This window comes from Protopterus annectens, chromosome 9.part0 (genome assembly GCF_019279795.1).
Source record: "Protopterus annectens isolate FY-2018-M chromosome 9.part0, PAN1.0, whole genome shotgun sequence".
NCBI lineage: Eukaryota > Metazoa > Chordata > Ceratodontiformes > Protopteridae > Protopterus > Protopterus annectens.
Genome location: NC_056743.1, coordinates 828,870,678 through 828,885,918, shown reverse-complemented (window position 1 = coordinate 828,885,918; position 15,241 = coordinate 828,870,678). Strand labels below are relative to the sequence as shown.

The window sequence follows — 15,241 nt, the reverse complement described above, 5'->3', positions numbered from 1 at the left end:
TATAGACCAAGGCAGTGGACTGCTTCCACCCCTAGGGGAGGAGAGGACAGGTCACAAACTCATAAGAAGCAAACTCAATGACTCCCTCTGTTGGGCTGCAGGAACTTCTTGCCTGGAAGCCCCTCTCGGAGGAAAACTCTCTCTTTTTTTTATCAAAATTGGACTCGTATAACCCAGGACAAGTGGGTTCTGGATGTGGTTTTAAGAGGTTACAAATTCCATTTTCATACCCTGCCAAGGCCAAGCGGATGGCCAGACCTTCCAAAACATCAATGGACAGAGGCCTTAAACCAGGTGGAAGCTCTTTTGGCTATGAAAGCCATAGAACTGGTTCCACTTTCAGAGATGGGACAAGGTTTTTACTCAAGGCTCTTTCTAGTCCCCAGGAAGCAAAACTCATGGAGACCCATTCTGGATCTGTCAGTCTTTAACACCTTTCTAGAGATTCCAAAATTCAAGATGCTTACTCTACTTCCAATGCTGTCCAAAGATGCTTGGATGGTAACATTGGATTTAAAGGAGGCATATTTACACATTCCCATCAGGCAGGAATGCAGAAAATACCTCTGGTTCAAGGCCGGATCGAGGCACTTTCAATTCTCTGCACTGCCCTTTGGATTATCTACTGCACCCAGGGTCTTCACCAAATGCCTGGCTCCAGTAGTAGCTTACTGCAGACTCAAGGGAATTCAAATGTACTCTTATCTGGACGATTGTCTAATTCAGGCAGACAGCAAGGATGTCTTACTCCAGCATCTAGAATTTGTTCGGAACCTCCTCAAGTTCCTGGGATTCTCTGTAAACACAAAAAAGTCAAATTTGACACCCTCACAACAGATAACTTTTCTGGGTGCTCTTCTAAACACCACAACCCAGATGGCATTTCTAACATCCAAAAAACAATTACAGCTGGCTTCAACTTTCAAAACCTTGGCAACTTTAACTCCGCTATCTGCAAGGAGATTCCTGCAGGCTTTGGGTTACATAGCCTCCTGCATCCTTCTCGTACCATATGCAAGACTACACATGAGGAAAATACAGTGGTACCTAAAAAGTGTATGGTCTCAGCATTGCCACAGTTTATACATACTGATCTCCGTCCTGCCTTGCCTTCAAAAGGAATTTCTTTGGTGGTCCAGGGCATGTGCTCTAAACAAAGGGAAACCCTTCTGTCTGCCTCCTGCCACTCAGATTCTAACCACGGGCACCTCAGATTATGCTTGGGGAGCCCATTTTCAGGACAATTGTCTGCAGGGCCTTTGGACAAAGGATCAGAAGCACCTGCATATCAATTTAAAGGAAATGTTAGCCATCCAGGAAGCTCTACTGGCCTTCAGGAATCTTTTACATCCAGGACAACTACTAATACGGACAGACAACACCACAGTTATGTGGTACATAAACAAGCAAGGGGGATCTCATTCCTACCCCCCCCCCCCTTTGCAGACTAGCCATGGATCTATGGAACACAGCTCTGGCTTGCAATCTGGACCTTCAAGCTCAGTTTCTACCAGGGAAGCTAAACTTCCTGGCAGACAGTCTGAGCAGAAACCTTTCGGATCCACACGAATGGATGCTGGACACCAAAATATTCAGGATGATAACAGCAGTCTGGGGATGTCCTCACATAGACCTCTTTGCATCCCACCTCAATCATCAACTACAGAATTTTTGCACCAGGACTTTCCACAAAGAAGCTTGGAAAGTGGATGCCCTATCATTCAGTTGGAGGAACCTTTCGGGATATGCCTTTTCGCCTCTTCCTCTTCTTCCACGGGTATTATTAAAGATAAAACAGGACAAGCCCAAGATGATAATCTTGCTGGCCTCAAATTGGCCTCGTCAGTTTTGGTACCCAGCTCTAAAAAACCTATGTCTAGAGCCCCCTTGGGTTTTACCTCAGTCTCCGAACCTTCTGTCCCAACATCAGGGTCAGGTTCTACACTCTCATATCAGAACTCTCAGCCTGGCGGCCTGGTTAATCCAGGGCCTTTGATTTCTTCTTTCCTACCCAAGCAGGTTATGGATGTCATTTTAGAAGCCAGACATCCTAGTACTAGAAAATCTTATGCAGGAAAATGGAAAAGATTTTGTTCCTGGATGCAGGCTCAGGATTCTGATCCTCTTCTTCCGAACATTCCTTTAATTTTACTTTACTTGACAGATCTCTTACATAAGGGCCTTTCTTTCTCTTCCATTAAGATACATGCCTCTGCTATTTCTGCTCATTATAATACAGACCCTCCAATCTTTTCCCACCAGCTCATGAGACAGTTTCTCAGAGGAGCTAGGAACTTAAGAACTCCTAGATCTCCTCCCATTCCTGCTTGGGATCTCAACTATGTTTTGGAAAAACTAACCTTGCCTCCTTTTGAGCCTGCCGCCTCTTCTGACATCAAGTTTTTATCTTGGAAGACAGCTATTCTGTTAGCCCTAACCTCTGCTAGGAGAGTTTCAGAGTTACAAGCTCTTATGGCTGTGGAGCCTTATATTATGTTTCATCAAGACAGAGTGTCTTTGAGGACTAATCCTACCTTCATGCCTAAGGTGGTTTCCAAAGTGGCTTTAAATCAGACTATCCACTTGCCAACTTTTTTCCCCACTCCTCAAAATAAAGGGGAAAGGATCTTACATTCCTTGGATGTACACAGACAACTACGTTTTTACCTGGACAGAACCAAGGACATCAGAAAATCAGAACAATTGTTTGTTTCTTATGCTTCAAGTTCCCAACAATTGTTTGTTTCTTATGCTTCAAGTTCCCAAGGTAAAGCCATTTCAAAACAGACCATTTCTAAATGTATTGCTCATGAAATCAGATTTTGTTATTCTCACCATGGAAAGCAAATCCCAGGGAGTATATGGACTCATTCCACCAGAGCTGCTGCCACTTCTGTGGCTTTTCTCAGGGGAGTTCCTACCAAAGACATTTTGGAAGCTGCAACTTGGAGTTCAGTGCATACTTTTTCTAAGCACTACAATCTACCTCTCTACTCTAAGTCTAGGGCAGGCTTTGCCTATGCAGTCTTGCAGGGCCTTTTAGCTGCCCCTTCTTCTTTATGACCACCTCCCTTTCTTTCAGCTTTGGGATTCTACCCTACAGTCATGACTGCAACAGTGAAGCACGATGAACATAGTACAGTTGTGTACACCTACCATAAATGTAGATGTTCGAGTGTCTTCACTGTTGCAGTCTGGGTTTCCCTCCCTCCTGTCCCCTCTTGTTTTTACTTTTGTGTGGTTCCTTTTTTCACCATTCTTCTGAGGTGTATTTGCAAAGGATATGGGACCTTTCTCATTTTGGGACTCCTGACATCTGGGGCAAGAAAAACTGGAGAAGATGGTGTTGGCTGTCAGTTTTGTACTCCTGGCGCTCTGACATCAGGGAGCATGGTTGAACAGCTGACGCCGGACCCAGACTTTGGGATTCTGGCCGACCGAGGACTGCCTGCCAGCAGGGGAGAACCCTACAGTCATGACTGCAACAGTGAAGACACTCGAACATCTACATTTATGGTAGGTGTACACAACTGTACTTTGCAGGTGCCTCAAAGTATTGAGCTAAGCAGAGGTGTCCCCAAGGTTTGGTGTTGGGAGAACGTACACTGTGCAAGTTGCAGGTGCCTCAGAAAGTATTGCGCTAAGCAGAGGTGTCCCCAAGGTTTGGTGTTGGGAGAACCCACACTGTGCAAGTTGCAGGTGCCTCAGAAAGTATTACGCTAAGCAGAGGTGTCCCCAAGGTTTTGTGTTGGCAGAACCCACACTGTGCAAGTTGCAGGTGCCTCAGAAAGTATTACGCTAAGCAGAGGTGCCCCCAAGGTTTGGTGTTGGCAGAACCCACACTGTGCAAGTTGCAGGTGCCTCAGAAAACATTACGCTAAGCAGAGGTGTCCCCAAGGTTTGGTGTTGGCAGAACCCACACTGTGCAAGTTGCAGGTGCCTCAGAAAGTATCACGCTAAGCAGAGGTGTCCCAAAGGTTTGGTGTTGGGAGAACCCACACTGTGCAAGTTGCAGGTGCCTCAAAGTATTAAGCTAAGCAGAGGTGTCCCCAAGGTTTGGTGTTGGGAGAACCCACACTGTGCAAGTTGCAGGTACCTCAGAAAGTATTGCACTAAGCAGAGGTGTCCCCAAGGTTTGGTGTTGGGAGAACCCACACTGTGCAAGTTGCAGGTGCCTCAGAAAGTATTACGCTAAGCAGAGGTGTCCCCAAGGTTTTGTGTTGGCAGAACCCACACTGTGCAAGTTGCAGGTGCCTCAGAAAGTATTACGCTAAGCAGAGGTGTCCCCAAGGTTTGGTGTTGGCAGAACCCACACTGTGCAAAGTTGCAGGTGCCTCAGAAAGTATTACGCTAAGCAGAGGTGTCCCCAAGGTTTGGTGTTGGCAGAACCCACACTGTGCAAGTTGCAGGTGCCTCAGAAAGTATTACGCTAAGCAGAGGTGTCCCCAAGGTTTGGTGTTGGCAGAACCCACACTGTGCAAGTTGCAGGTGCCTCAAAGTATTAAGCTAAGCAGAGGTGTCCCCAAGGTTTGGTGTTGGGAGAACCCACACTGTGCAAGTTGCAGGTGCCTCAGAAAGTATTGAGCTAAGCAGAGGTGTCCCCAAGGTTTGGTGTTGGGATGGCTTATTTTCATCATTTACTTTTCTAATGTCCATGCCTAAAACTAAGGCTATGGCTAAGTCTGCCGATGACTGCAAACCGGGAGGCATTATCAAGTTCCCTCAATAGCCTAAACCTTCAGCAAGAATTTACATTCATAAATAGCAAGTATACTGAAAACTGGCGCTATTTTTAAATGCAGAAATTGCAATATTGTTACATTTGGTTGGCAGTCCCTTCCTTTGACATACAGCATGGACAATACCCCACTTCAAAATGAAAATAGTACTGGGATTATAGAACACAATCTGACAATCTCCTCTAATGCATCATCAGAAGGCGTCAGAACAGCTAATTGATAAGGGATGACCTCTAATGCATCATCAGAAGGTGTCAGAACAGCTAATTGATAAGGGATGATCATGCAGATCTACAGAGGTCATTATTCCTTTATATTCAGCAGTTATTAGGTTAATTAGTGAGTACAATGTCCCCTTCAGGATGTACCTCATTAGACATGTCAAATAGCTAGGAAAATCCCAGAGTTTCCTAACTAAAACAGCTATTGGCTTAAAGACCTTGAGCTATTGAGAGAGACTGACAGCAGTGTACGTATTCATTATCTTAGAAACTCTTAGGGGTAGTTCTATATCTTGCCTTCTGTGCCATTAATGGCTCAGTTATCCTGAATCTTTTATGTCTCCACAAGTTTTATAGTTCCACAAATTCCAGAACCAGGGACCTAAATATTCATCAAGAGATAAATAAAATGTGATGGGGAGAGAAATTCATCATTCAGTACATTCTCTACCACTGGAACAAACTGTTCCTGCAGATTAAGCAGTGAGATGCACTGTTACACTTCAAATGGGAACTATGTGATTAGTTGGGTAACTGCAAGTCAGCCTGACTGGCCTATTCCAATGAATCCTGCGAATAAATTGTTTACTATAGAAAATTCAAGGTTACAGTGATACACAGCCTATCCTGGTAAATGGGCAAAATGTGATACCCACTGTCTGCATCACCATTCCACTGCATGCATATACACACACACACACACACACACACACACACACACACAGATAATTTACAGTACCAAGTAATCCTAAACAGCATGTCTTGGCAGATGGGAAACCAGAGCAAATGGATGACATGGAGAAGCAATGTAAACTCCATCCAGACAATAACTGTATCTGAACCCAAAAATATGAGTCGACAATGATAGCCACTAAGCCCTGTTGCTTCCTTTACTAGAACTTACCAGAATTCTAAAAAGAGCTGCTGTCTGAAAAACAGGTTTAATTGAATAGTTCTGATTACTTTTAATAAAATCTGCTGCAGACTACATAAAACCTGAATTTATTGGCTGAGCAAAAAATGTATGTAATATAGAATTGCTAACTACTTGTATTAAGACATCAAATATTACTCAAACACTTGTCATGGCTGCTTAAAGATTTATTAGCTAAGTTTTAATGGGGTTTGTATGTTTATTCTGTCTTGCACTCTGTCGATAGTTTTATGTGGTCTTAAATTACTTATGTTACAAATGTGTTGATTTTTTTTCTGTTTTAAAATGCAATAAAAAGTTCTTTAAAAAGGAAAAAAAAGACATGCCTACCCACTACAAACTGTTCCTCTGTTCTAATGCATCATCAGAAGTCGGGGCTGTTTGACAAGGAATCAGAAAATAACTGAAACTGCACAGTGGTTCAGCATACAGTAAACAGAAACAACAGTTTTTGAAACTTAATAAATGTAGGTCCATTGAAGTAATTAAACTAAAATCTACACATTTTAGAATAGGAAAGCCCACTTTACAAGTTGAAGGCATAATTATAACTAAAAGAAATTATAAAAAAAAATTACACTTGATCTTTAAGCATAGAACATTGAAACACTAATTTTAATATGCATTATGTGTTATAAAATATACATACATATTATTGGATGTTAAACTGATTTGTTGCAGTCTTTCTGAACATGTCACATGGCAGGGCACTAATTAATCAACTAGTTTGGTGGGCTTTTCAGATAACCTGATAAAGCATAATTTTGAAAGCCCTGGTTTGTAAGTTTGTTTTACTTGTATCTATTTTCATTAATTTAATAAAATAACCATCACCTGGTGCCGGGAAGATTATATTTTGTTGTGATAATGTGTGCATAGTAAACTTCCATTCAGTTCAGTGTATGCTATAAATTGTGTTTACAAATTCATCCTGTTCAGTATATATGTGATGTAAACTGCCATCATAAAACACTTCCATTCAGTACAATGCATAATGTAAACTGCAATTATAAAATGATTCTACGCAGTACAATGTATGGTGTAAACTGTCATTCTAACACAATTCCATTTAGTGCAATGCATGATGTAAATTGTCATAAAATGGGTTCTGATATGAATTGCCAAACTACTCAACCCTGAGCATTGTAAATGGCAAAAAATAATGCTTGAAAAACAAAAGAATGCAAGCTCTCCCACACTCCCTGCACTTGGACATGTCAACTCCATGGTCACATCAACTCAAAGAAGGATGAAATCTTCCAAAGGAAGAGAATCGTTGCCAGTGCACACATAGAAATTGCACCGCAATGATTTCCTATGGGAAACAGCAATCAACATTATTTTCCTCATCATTTTTTCTTCTGGCTACTGATGCTTGAGGAATTTCTTTCAACTGCCTGTACAGTAGCCTATAAATTGAGTCTGTTTCATACAATGTGTGATATAAACTGCCATTACAAAACAATTCCAGTATATACAATGTATAATGTAAACTGCCTTAATAGAATCATTTCCTTAAGTAGGATGTATGAACTGCTATTATAAAGTTTCAGTTCTGTATAAATGTGTGATGCAAACTGTGATTTTTTCACCTATGTATACATTCTTTAGCAACTACCCTGCCTTTTTACTTAATCACTTAGTTGAGACTTCACCCGCGGTAGTGCTGCAGTGGTAGCATTGTCGCCTCACAGTAAGACGCTGTCCGGTTCGATTCTCAGCTAGAGCGTGTTCTGCGTGGAGACATGCGTGAATGAGCGTACCTTCGTTGAAGGTTGTGCGTCAGGGCTGGTAACTCGGCACGTAAAAATCAACTACCAATCATTAGCAGACCGGAGTTCCGCTGTGGCAACCCCTAACTGGGAAAAGACGCAACAACAACATCTTAGCTGAGACTTCATTACTAAAGTAGGTGCTAAACATTTGACACTCTAAGGCAAACTGTTTGTAAACTTAAAATAATACAGCATTTCCTTTTTAATATTTTCTGTCATGGAGGGACTATATTAGCTATGTTTCTTGTCATTATTCCAAAACATGAGTAGTGGTGACTCAAGCAACTCAGATTTGTTTTGATATTCAAAACGGTGACTTTCTTATGGTAGAGACCATAAGATTGAAATTTTGAAACTTCAAAATTTAAATGAAAATGAAAACAAAAAAATATGTTTTACATTTTTTGCCTGCACCCTCCACACCCCCAGCTAATTAAATATACCAACTCCAAGATCACAATACAGTGAAGAAAACAGTAAATATACTGTTCCACAGTATACAGCAAGCTCCATTTAAACAGTTCAAAGTTTCCAAACTTCGATCTTATGATCTCGACCGTAAGAAAGCTGACATTTTGAAATTTCTAAATTTAGAAGTAGACCCATATATACACACACATACATACATCTACACATATAGTCATACACACACACTTGGACTTTTAATTACCTTTGCTTTCCCAATGCTTTGTAACACATGAACAAAAGCACATGCTAACTCTTCTTTGTACTTGACTGATATAGCTGGTTCGAGGTCACTGCATAAGTCTTTATAGTGAAAGGTAATGTATTCAGCAAACTCCTTGTATTGTTCAATAGGGCGAACCTTTACATTCTGATAGCGGGCCTTAATTCTTATGGATGGTGTAACAGCTTTCTCTTTGTTAGGTCCAGGATCACTAACTGGATACCACTTCTCCAAGTGCTGACGACAAGTTACTTCAGATGTTGGAATAGTCACACTTCCCACAGGAGTCACATCTTTCTTTTTTTTGTCCTCATCCTTAAGAATATAAACTGTGACTTCCTGCACTGATGGCAAGTTATCAAACTCAAAGTTCTCCCCCCAGAACATACTGTTACTGCAGGTCTTGCTTGTAGTACGAGCATAGAGGGAGCCATCCAAGTGAATTTCACAGAAATACTTCCTCTTTGGAGTCAGATCTTTGGCTTCCGTAACCCAGAGACTCAGCATATTTTCTATTCGTTCACAGTTATCCTAATAGATGAAGAAAGGAAAGAGAAAATTATGTACAATATTTCTCCTTTTACTTTTCATCTGTGTTCAGTGTTCATAAACAGGATGTATGTGGAATACAACAGCTCACTGAAAATTAAATGCCACTATCCAGTATATTTACTCTGATATGCATAGATTTATTCACAAAAGGAACAGATTGTTCATTAAGCTCACCATTGTGAAATATTCATGTATTTACATAAGTGGTCAAAATACTAATGAGGCTTAAAATTTTATTATTTGAGGTTATCATAAGGATAGAAAACCCTTTTCTTTGAGGTGTATTGATGTCTGAGCTGACTGTTTGAAATTCATGACTCTAGGGAATATTAATTCCTACATGGAGGCTATGGAGGCAAACATGCTTCACCTTATGTTTGTAAGCTGTTTCAGTCATTTTAGTTTGGTCTGAACAAGACTCGTGCTGTACATTTCATACAACTCACCCAGACCATGTGTCTTCTAGAGATGCAATTAAGTAAACATACTAAAAAAATGTCTAGTAGATTAGGTTATTCAGTGACTTTTGAGTCTGGTATAATCAGTCTGTCTCTCTTTCTCTGTCTGTCTGTACATCTATCCAGTGGCAGATTATGTGTATCCTGCACCCTGGGTGGTATTCAAAACATGCCCCCTCCCTTCAGTAACATATTTCAAGTTTCACACAGCAGGTAATTACCACAGTAAAGGATAGCAATTTACCTCACATGAGTGCACACTAGTTTTGCAATTCTATTTTAATGACTTTTTAAAATGAACATATAATAGCAGGCAACATTACTTTTATCCACAGATGTCTCTCCACCCCTACTCAAGATATTTTGTTAACCAACTTCAATTCAGACATCTCATTATAATAAAAGGTAATGGTCTGTATTCATGTTTTTCAAGTTTGTTTCACCCAAACACATAGTGGTCACAGCAAAATATCCCAGCTTACTTCCCACAAATGCACTCTAGTCCTTCAAAAACAAACTTAATACTGTATACAGTGAGAAGTGGAAATGAGGATAAATTACTTTCACCCACAGAAAGGTTAGCCCGTCATGCCCACCCAACAGGTATAGCCATTTTCCTAACAGGGCACACCTCAGACATTTGATTTTGATGAAAATAACAGTCATAGTAATATTTTTTAAGTTTGTTTCACTAAAAAACATAGTAACCAGTATAGCCACAATAAAATACAGCAACTTAACTTTACACAAATGCACACTAGTACCGTAAACCCAGTTTATTTGTTTAAAATTAGCACAGGACAAGAAAGTAAGATGCTTTCATCCACAAACAGAACTCTACTCCACCCAGCAGTTAGAGCCACAAGTTGATTATATATACCCTTGATAGTGACTGTGTTGAAAAATAAGTACACAATATCTGTTCTTTGGCATGGTTTCACACTAACAGTAGTCACAATAAAGTATTCTAGTTGCTTCACAAAAATCACATTATCACTGCAAAGCTATAACAATGACCAAACAAAAGCAGACAGTCATTTTCACCCACAGAGAGCCCAGACCCAGCAATTATATATATATATGATTTGTTTTTGTGCACATATCAGATAACTGACTATAGTAAAATAGTGGAAACACAATACATATCAAAGAGATTTTGAAAACAATGAAAGAAAATATGATGGAAATCAGAGTTGATGCTAAAAATATTTTAATAGAATAATTGTTTATTTTATTAAAGTTAATGTTAGTATCACCTGTGATTTCCACATACTGTCATTTACAGTTTTTTGCCTTACCGGACTTTAATTAATTTCATAAAATGCGCAAACATAGCTCTCAACCTCTAAGCACAAAACTCAGAGAAAAAAGCCAAAAATAACAAGGGAGCAAAGACCCAACATCAGGGATAGATAATGGGAGACAAAGTCCCAAAAATCAGGAACATGTTTCTTTTAAATATTCTCTTATATACTTAGAAAGTTGCTACTGCAATAGATTTCCCATTGGTATGCATTTTCCAAAGGATATCAACTCTGAAATTCAAATGTGTACCGTTACTTGTTGATTGTACTCCTCAACCATAAATTTCAGAAGTAATAAAAAATGTGAGACAAAAATCGGGTATATTTGGGAAACACCTGCTCAAAAGCTACCCCTTCTCCCAGAAAAGCACTCTTTCCACTCAGTCTTTTAGCACAAGAATCAGGGAAAAAGCCAAATATAATTGGAGGACAATAGCCAAAATCTAGATCAATTTTAAATGCTGATCTTAAATGCTTATAAAGCTGCTAGAATAACGAGATTTGCATTAGCCAAAACTGTACCTCAGCGACCACAATCAGACAAACACTCCAAGGTGCATCAGTAATAATCTATAGTTTGAAATAGTTAATTGGTTAAGCACTTTCATCTCAGAAATTCATCAGAAATGAAACTGTAAAACAATTATCACTTTTAAAACCTGAGCACAAATTGGACTTGTAGATTAAATTACATCATTTCCTTTCCCTTAAGGGACACCAAACCAATGTCCAAATGCTTACAAACTTTATTAAATCCCAGTTACTGCTCCCATCTTATCAGATTCTGATTTTCATAAAACAGTTCTCATTTAAATACATAAAAAGTCAAATTCACATGACTCAAAAATAATCAATGTGATAATCTTCTCCTTTAAAAAATATAACAATTTCTTCATTTATCTTGAGGGGACTGTGTCCATTTAACTGCAGCTAACAACCGTATTTATTCCTCTTAAATTCTTTCTTGGCTTTAGGTTTTCTATTAGCATTCTAAACGACAACAGTGACAGAGAATTTGAATTCTTAAAATCCATTACATGAAAGTGAATGTCAAAGCAATGTGTTTGCATTGTTAGATTCACCTGCAAGTGCATCCTAATAAATTGTGAAACATAGATTTCTGAATGTCAACCAGTCCTACAATACTGCACACATCACAAAACATGCTATGTACACTACAACACTTGAGCTACTACTAGAAACAGGCACAACAAATTGTCTGAGGTGTATCATAACAGTTTTCACCATGATTAATACATTTGCATTGATTGCTGTGTTCACATTCTGCTGAGACATTTAGAATCAAAAATTTGATCTTACTTTGAAAAATAGCCTTGTAATTTTTATCCCTTTAAGGTACACATACTGACACAACGCCAATCTTTCTTGAAGTATATGGGAGGTTGGGAGGTAACCATTTGAAATGTCATGACCCGCTACACTGAGTCTTGAAGTACAGAGACCGAATGGCTGAAAGATTGGACTTCTATATACCAAGTCTCAGATGCCATATCTCAGAATATTCCCTTTTCTCCAAGGTATGGTGATATATAAGTTCTGCAAACAGACATTTAAATAGGAAGAGAAATTTTCAAAATTTGCTTTTCTGTGTATTTGGTCTTTTTTTTCCAGCGTGTCTGCACTCATCATTTTGTGTGTCCGCAAATCAGTAGGGACCCATCTGGAAAACCTTTCACATATTTCTAGTTACTCTGTCATCCTGGACCATCTTAGTAATGGGTGGTAACCCTAATGCTGCCCCTTCTCCCAATCCTAACCCTACACTTTAATATCATTAAAACTTTCCTGTAACACTGCCAGTGCCCAAAACAGACTCAGACACACAGACATTCACACACAAACAAATACTACCCCTACCCCCTAACCTAACCCTTACTCTTAACCTAAAATAAACATGCACACAAGCACACAACACCCATACTTCACTCATCCCTGACCCTAACCCTAACTCACATACACACACACACATACATACACACACACACACACACACACACACACACACACACACACACACACACACACACACACACACACACACACACACACACTCACCTTCCTAACCTCACTTACCTGTATTGATATTCCATACCATCATTATGTCCACTGCTGGGCCATCCATACCGTCAACATTAAATCACACCCTTGCATTTGTCGGACAAACATCTGTTCAGTCAAATGCAGGGTAGCCATATATTATTTTCCTATGTGTTTTTTAAATATGGTCTTAATATGTTTTTGTTATATGAATGCTTTTTAAAAGGAAAATTTTAATTATCTGGCCTTAGAATTTAATAGGTGCTGATTTGATCACGTGATTTTGTTGTAGTACAAAATTCAGGAACTTGAACTGGCTCTTCTAATTTTGATGAAATTCGGATTACTGTGAACAAATGAAAGCACTCTGTTTATTAAATACGTATTCCATGGAATGTGCGCACCCAGGATATTCAACAGTCAAAAACTCATATGTCTTGGTCTATTAAACCACACATGAGAAAGTCATAAAGGTCATTCTTAACATTACTAATGCATTTGTCCACCTCTCTCCCAGAAATCTTACTGTAAGTAGAACAGTCATCTAACCTAGCTGACATACCTGTTAGGTAATCAGTTCTATTAAGTACCACAACGACCACTCCCTTGTCTGCTGGTCTGATACTAATAGACTCTTCGGCCTGCAATTGTACAGTAATATCCTTCTGTTCTTGTTATACACGGATTGCCTAAGATCCATAAGGACAACCTTAATCCCCCACTGCGTCCTATTGTTTCGGGACGTGGTTGGGTAACTGAACCTTTATCTAAATTTGTAGAAATGCAGCTCAAATCAGTACTTGCTGGATGATCTGCAATTTTGAAGGATACTGAACATATTTTATCTAGTTTATATAGCTCTGTAGCTAATGCTTCCCTTTCTTTGGCTGATGTTTTGCTTGTAACTATGGAAGTTAAAACACTTTTCGTTATCCCCAATCAGGCAGGGGTGGATGCTGAGACTTTCTTTCCCACCATGGTCATTTCACGCATGGCATGGTGACTGTCGTTTGTACTTTATTAGATTTAATTCTACATAATAATTTGTTTTTGTTTGAGAACCAGCACTACCTCCCACTACTAGGTGTGGCTGTGGGCACCCTCTGTGCCAATATCTATGCTAATTTGGTTATGGCATAGTGGGAGAATGAGAATGTACATAGCAGTAATATGTTTAGCCATCATGTAAAATACTATGCCAGGTTTGTGGATGACATTGTTTTCCTATGGGAAGGTGATGTGGGGCAACTTTCAGACTTTGTTAGGTATCTTGAAAGTACCTCAGATTTCCCCAGTTTACTGTTAATTATTCTTCTATTTCTATTGATTTTTTGGATGTCACCATTTCTAAGAATTCTGATGGTACTTTAGGGACACAATTATATAGGAAACCTTGTTGGAGGAATGGGCTTCTGCATCATTCCAGCATGCATCCCCCGCATATTTTTTCTAACATACCTAATGGTCAATGCTTAAGGGCTTCTAGGCTATGTACTAATGACCTTGTGTTTGGGGAAACTGTATATAGATTGAGCAATGGCTTCTCTGAGAGAGGTTACTCACAGATGCACATAGTTAATGCTAGGAATATTACTCTGCAACAACGACAAGGCAGAGGGACCCTGTATTTTTCCTCTAGTAGAAGGACCGTGAACAGTAACTGAAGGTCAGGAGAGGCCCAACACCCTAGATATTCTAGTGATATACAGCATTACTGCAATATTATAAGAAAGAATTGGCCTGTCCTTTTAGCTGATCATAAGATGAGACAAATAGTGGGTGAGTACCCCTCCTTCACCTATAGGAATGATATGTCTATCAAAAGACTTTTATGTTATGGACCAAGGCCTCCACCCCATATACCTATAGGGAAAGTTGGTACGCTTCCTTGCCACAGTTGCAAGGCATGCTCTTCCATATCCACTGAACTTTGTTTCACACATCCCATTACAGGACACATTTTTACACCCAGATTTGTGGTGACATGCAGGAGCAGCAATTTAGTATATTTGCCTACCTGCTGCTCCTGTGATAGTTTCTACATGGGCAAAAACCATATGACAACTTAGGGAGTGGGTACTTGAGCACCTAGGCAACATAAGTAACCATGTAACATCAAATGCTTTAGCTAATCATGTCTTATTGTTTGCAGGACACAATTCTTTTAAATTCAGAGTTTTACAACTTTTGCATTTCCATATTAGAAGAGGTGATTTTAATAATGTTGTTGAGATGTCTGAGCTAAAATGGATTGTTTCTTTGGATGCATATGAATACCCAGGACTTAATAGTGGTGTCTCTCTTAAACCAGCCCTACTGAGTAGGCGGTGATATAGTGAAATATTTAAACGGTTCACACTTAGGATGCCAGAAAAACGACAATGAAAAGATAGTATTTAGCGCTTTCTTCCACTTTATTCATACCATGGACTTCCTCAGAAAAACGGGAACTCTCCCATGTTCCCGTTTTTATACTTTACAGGATGTGATGTCATGTTAGTCTCATACTTTT

The 15,241-nt window shown here is 39.5% G+C and overlaps 1 protein-coding gene across 2 annotated transcripts in view; it reads right to left on the bottom strand.

The window, feature by feature from the left end:
- The window catches only part of LOC122811573 (ras GTPase-activating protein nGAP-like), a 580,578-nt gene that overhangs the window by 154,529 nt on the left and 410,808 nt on the right, over positions 1–15,241 (bottom strand). For both annotated transcript variants that reach the window (XM_044083499.1, XM_044083500.1), the window contains one exon: positions 8,340–8,888. In XM_044083499.1, the coding sequence (XP_043939434.1) occupies positions 8,340–8,888 (549 nt within the window). The remainder of the gene's footprint in view (positions 1–8,339; positions 8,889–15,241) is intronic.